Here is a 5,028-nt window from a genome sequence, read left to right as displayed (position 1 = left end):
CGTATTTTTATGTATGTTTGTAATTGAATGCGTTTATTTGATAAATACTAATTGTTTGACGTAAAACTACCAATATGACAAAGCATATATTATAGTGAGCATATATATTAGAATATGGAAAAAAAAGGCAAAACGTCTTGGTCCATTCTTTTGTGATAAAATTAAAGGTTCATCATCATGAAGAAAAATACATCACAAGCCAAACCTACTTGATGTTTACTACCACAAAAATCTGAATTCAAGTAGGAGCGAATGTTTTAAAAGCTTTACATTAGATGGTAAAAAAACAAGTATTAAATAGTTTGAAAAAAAATATGTTCATTGATTGATGAAACGATTAAAGTATTTTGCATTTTTCCGTGATTACCTCAAGTATAAGTATATAATTCGTAACTTTTATTTGTTTAAATATGTGATTAGATAAAATAAAGTGTTAAAGTAAACCGGTGAGGTGGCAGCATGGTTCATATCATAACCTATGAATTTTTCCCTAAAAAAACAAAAATTATACAACTCAACTCCCAAAAAGAAAGTTGACTACAAAATTATGTTGAAAAGAGAACCCATGGCCCATACATTTAAAGTTCAACTTTGTTAGATTTTGTGTTTTGGTGTGTGAAACTTGCCTTCTTTGCTTTCCACCATTTCTGCATCCTAAACGCAATTTTAGTTGCATGATGCTTTGTTGCTTCACTGGCATCTATAATGCTTTTTCTTATCTTTTCCTTCCAATCCATTTTCTTGTTATTTTCCTTCTCCCTTAAAATCGTCCCCTTTTAAGTCACAAAAACCATAACAGTATTCAATCTTTTAAACCCACATTCATTAAATCCGACAACACAAATCAGCAACATACAGAAAAGCACACCATCCTACTTACACAATTTTATCGATTTAACCAATTAATTATTTTCTATTTTCTGTAGTGATTAAATCATTATACTTTTTCTTGACAGTATAAAACCCCATTTTTTCCGGTTATAACCAAAATTTAATATATAAAGAACATAGTTTCACCATTTATCAATTTAGCCACCGGATTTTTTTTAAAGATTATTTTAATAATTGTTTACCATTTTATCCATTTAGCCAATTAATTATAATCTGTAATTATCTAACTATTATACTTTTTTGACCATTTAAAAAAAAACGTTTTTCTCTGTTTCGCTTTTAACAAAGATAAAAAAAAAGTTTATTCTCATAAAAAATCTTATATTTTGTGTTTTTTCTGGATTAAACCTCAACTTTATTTTTTTTCCTTGAAAAAGACCTTGCATTTTTTCATTTTTTTAGATCTAACCCTTTTAGTCATTTCTTTCTAAAAAAACTTGTAAAATATGAGGGTTTTTTTTGGAAAAAAGTAAAAGTTGAGGGTTTTTTCGGAAATAGCTTGAAAGTTGAGGGTTTTTTTTGGGAAAATAAGACAAAGTTGAGGGTTTTTTCGGAAAAAAAATGAAAAAAAATACAAGGTCTTTTTCAGGAAAAAAAATTAAAGTTGAATTTTAATTAACCCCCCCAAAAAAACACAACTTACTTTCATTATTTTATCGATTTACTCATAGTTAAAGTGACTAAATCGATAAACATAAACAGATAAAAGTACAAGTGCTTTTCTGTAATTTCCCAAAAACAAAAACACGGATTTTCCCTAGATTCTTACCAAATTGGAACGAATTGGTGACTCATCATCATCTTCATCATCTGCATCTTCATCATCAAAGTTTTTTCCACTCATCAATTCTTCCCTTGAATACATTTTCATTCCAGGTGCTCCTGGCATACCCTCCATTGATTTCAACATCTTTTCCATTTCAGCCTCTTTTGCTGATTTAGCCACAAATATCTCCCCTGGTTCCCTACCCTAAAATTTAAACCAATCAATATAAGTAAACATTAAACAAATGTCAACATTTTTATTTTTTGTAAACTACCTTAGGAACTGGTGGTGGCTTTTTACTACATGCTTCAGTGAGATCTTTGCATAGGTATTTCACCAATGAATTTATTTGAGGTTTCTTTTTGTAAATATACTCTGCCACATCTGTGTCATAGTATCCTATCACCTAAAACAAAAGTTATATTAGCAAGGATATTAAAGAAAAAGGAAATTTAAAGTAAAAAAGAAAAAGGAAATAAATAGTTACTTACTTCTTGACAAGCTCGTTCAATGGTCTTGCATTCTGAACCACATTGACCTTCAGAATCTTGTTCAACGAGCTGCAAGTGGACCAAATTAGAAAGTAAAGATATGGGAATTGAATTCCATGGGTTTTAGGATGGAATGTTGAATTCCAACTACAGGACTGGAATGGAATTGAATTCTAATTCCGGCTATTCTCATGTGCCTTGTACTAATGGGCCAATTGAAAAGGTGGAATACCTATCAGAAGTATCAAATGATACTAATGAGATGAATTTATACCTTTTTATTTCATGTTGGGTTCTCAGTTTCATAAGTTGAAAATTATTATTCTTGCTGCATCATAGCAGCTATGTTTGTTCTACTTGCATCATCTAAACTGGACCACAGAACCAAATTATTGAATGACATCGACAAGCAAAACCTACCAAATTTTAGTAGTAAACCTTGATGTTCCCTATCTCACTTCCCACATGGCAATACATCTATATATATATATATATATATATATATATATATATATATATATATATATATATATATATATATATATATATATATATATTCTGACAAGTACTACAAACATCAAATGGTTTCATGTAAACCCTAACTAATTTCCCAATTTTCCAATCATACTATAGTAGAGATAAAGAAGAAAGCATTACCTCCAATCTATCCCCTTGTTCGACAATATCAATTTTGAGCATCCAATCAGCTTCTTGTTTCTTCAGATTGCATACATTCTCGGAAATTTCAATAATATCATACTCTGAGATCTGATATCGATTGACAAACAAAAACAAAACAACATCAATCACATGCATAGTTGCGAACAGAATCCAGAAGCGAAATGTTAGATTATGTTGAATACCCTTCCCCATTGACAAGTAAGATTAGATCACTAATGAATCATCGAACTACTAGCAAATTTGAAAAGATTGAAAGAAACACATAGAGAAAATTACCTTCTTGGGAGAAATCTTAGCTTGTTTGTCTCGAACTTGTTCGTACAATTCCTTCGCAAGCTTCTCGCATACTTGACATTTGATGAAAGGTATGTCATCTTTCCGAGCAACTCCAACTGGCTTTGAAGAATACGATATTTGAATCCACGAAGAACATAACAATAAATTCAACAATAATGAATTAAACACTACTATTCGATCGATCTTCGCCATTACTGTGAGTGCTAGTGTGTTGGTGGAAGATCCAAGAGGGTTTTACTAGCAGTACACTGCCGTTGGGGGTCCCGATTTTGGTAAATTTTGTATGGACGAAATTGCCCTCGTAGACTAGTACACGTGTTTCGTGGCTTGTGATTGGCTATTTTTGAAGCCACGTGAACTATAACAACAATCACAACCAATAGGAAACAAGTGACGTTGGCAACCCCTTTGAGTTATTTATACAACTAAACCAAATGTATATTGATTTGTAGGAAAGCAATTTATGTTATTATAATCATCTAGGAGGCTAATGATTTTTGTTTTGTTTATAAAAACATATTGTTAACCTTAATTTGTATATTTATTGTAAGGTTGGAGGAAATGATGTCACAAAAACGCACTCCCTCCTGTGACACGTACGAACCACATAGGTGCCACAATCATGCCACATCATTTATACCACACAAAGTGTGACACCTAGGGTGTGGAAACTATGCTAGAAAAAGAGAAAGGTGAGAGAGAAGAAAAGAGAGAGAAAGACACATAAATGAAGAAAGAGAAAAAAGGAGTGCGACAGATTTTGGAAGAGGTGCGGCCAAATCGCACCCAAGACCGCATAGGGGTGGTGTTCCCCTGTTTATGTGGCATTGAGTGCGGCCAAACCGCGGTCCACTCCCTTGAGCCTAAGAGTGGTGGATTCAAAATAAAATGTCAGCAGTAACACACATGAGTTATGGATTAGCATACTGAAAAATTTACACTATGTGGGAATTCAAAAACAAATTACACAACATCGGAAAATGTGAAGTGTAGCAAAGGCTACCTTGTACAACCTATTGGGTCCACTGCTCATTACCAACAATTTTTTGTTCAATGCACATATATTACCAATAATATTTGTTTAGTATACACGTATTACTAATAATCTGTGTTCGGTGTAAAAGAAAACATTTTGGTGACCGATAATAATAGGTTTCATTTTTTTAAGAACAACTGAATATATTAAAGCTAGCAAGAAACTAGAAAGGAAAACAAATTATAAAGGTAAAGCCATTAAGGGGTTTTGGAGTCAATCGCTCCAAAATGCCTTAAACTTTATGTTTCTATTGACAAACCACAAGAAAGAATAATCAACTATACTCTGGAACAAAACTTCGCGAGAATGAAGTTTATCATCAAACACCATCTTGTTTCTAAACCTGTATGACACCTAAAGCACCACTCCTAAAATATCTTCGAGAGCTAATTTACGAAACGAAGGCAACCTTAGATCATCAAACCACTCGTAGACATCACGCAACTTGTTTGGAGAAGGAGGGGTAACATCAACCCACTTAAAAACTTTGGACCAAACAGTGGCCGCTAGATCACAAGACCACAAAACATGGTCTATATCTTCTGGAACAATCAAATAAATAGAACACATAAGAGTGTTAAGATCCACACCTTTCTGACTAAGATTCCATCTAGTAGGGATCCTGTTAAGTTAAATTCTCCAAACAAGAATAGTAACCTTCTTAGGACGGAATTTAGACAACATAGTTTACATATTGTTATAAGGAAGAGTCAAATTGTCAATGTGTGTAACAACCCAATTTTTCAAAAGAAATTTTTCATTTTTGATTAGCCAAAACACATTTCCATAACCACAAAATTCAAATAAAATTGTTTCAAAAGTCAAAACTCAAATCAATTACAATTTTATTTCAAAACATCAGAGTG

General features: G+C 32.3%; 1 protein-coding gene across 1 annotated transcript; it reads right to left on the bottom strand.

The window, feature by feature from the left end:
- Nucleotides 1-467: 467 nt before the first annotated feature.
- LOC145117535 (nucleophosmin) lies at nt 468-3,376 on the bottom strand. The gene is made up of 6 exons (XM_079053827.1): nt 3,106-3,376; nt 2,806-2,916; nt 2,149-2,217; nt 1,932-2,063; nt 1,661-1,861; nt 468-773 (listed from the first exon to the last, which is right to left on the bottom strand). The coding sequence occupies exons 1-6, from the start codon at nt 3,316-3,318 to the stop codon at nt 579-581; spliced, it is 921 nt and encodes a 306-aa protein (XP_078909953.1). The 5' UTR covers nt 3,319-3,376; the 3' UTR covers nt 468-578.
- Between the last annotated feature and the right edge of the window lie 1,652 nt (nt 3,377-5,028).

This window comes from Lactuca virosa, chromosome 5, assembly GCF_052849685.1.
Source record: "Lactuca virosa cultivar CGN04683 chromosome 5, Lactuca_virosa_CGN04683_v6, whole genome shotgun sequence".
Classification (NCBI taxonomy): domain Eukaryota; kingdom Viridiplantae; phylum Streptophyta; class Magnoliopsida; order Asterales; family Asteraceae; genus Lactuca; species Lactuca virosa.
This window is presented reverse-complemented; position numbering and strand designations above follow the sequence as displayed.

Excerpts from the sequence above, each read along its gene's own strand:
- LOC145117535 (XM_079053827.1), bottom strand. The coding sequence starts at position 3,318 with ATGGCGAAGATCGATCGAATAGTAGTGTTTAATTCATTATTGTTGAAT. Across the intron at positions 2,917-3,105 it reads CTAAGATTTCTCCCAAGAAG|ATCTCAGAGTATGATATTAT; the intron begins GTAATTTTCTCT and ends AATCGATATCAG. Across the intron at positions 774-1,660 it reads CACCAATTCGTTCCAATTTG|GGGACGATTTTAAGGGAGAA; the intron begins GTAAGAATCTAG and ends GTGACTTAAAAG.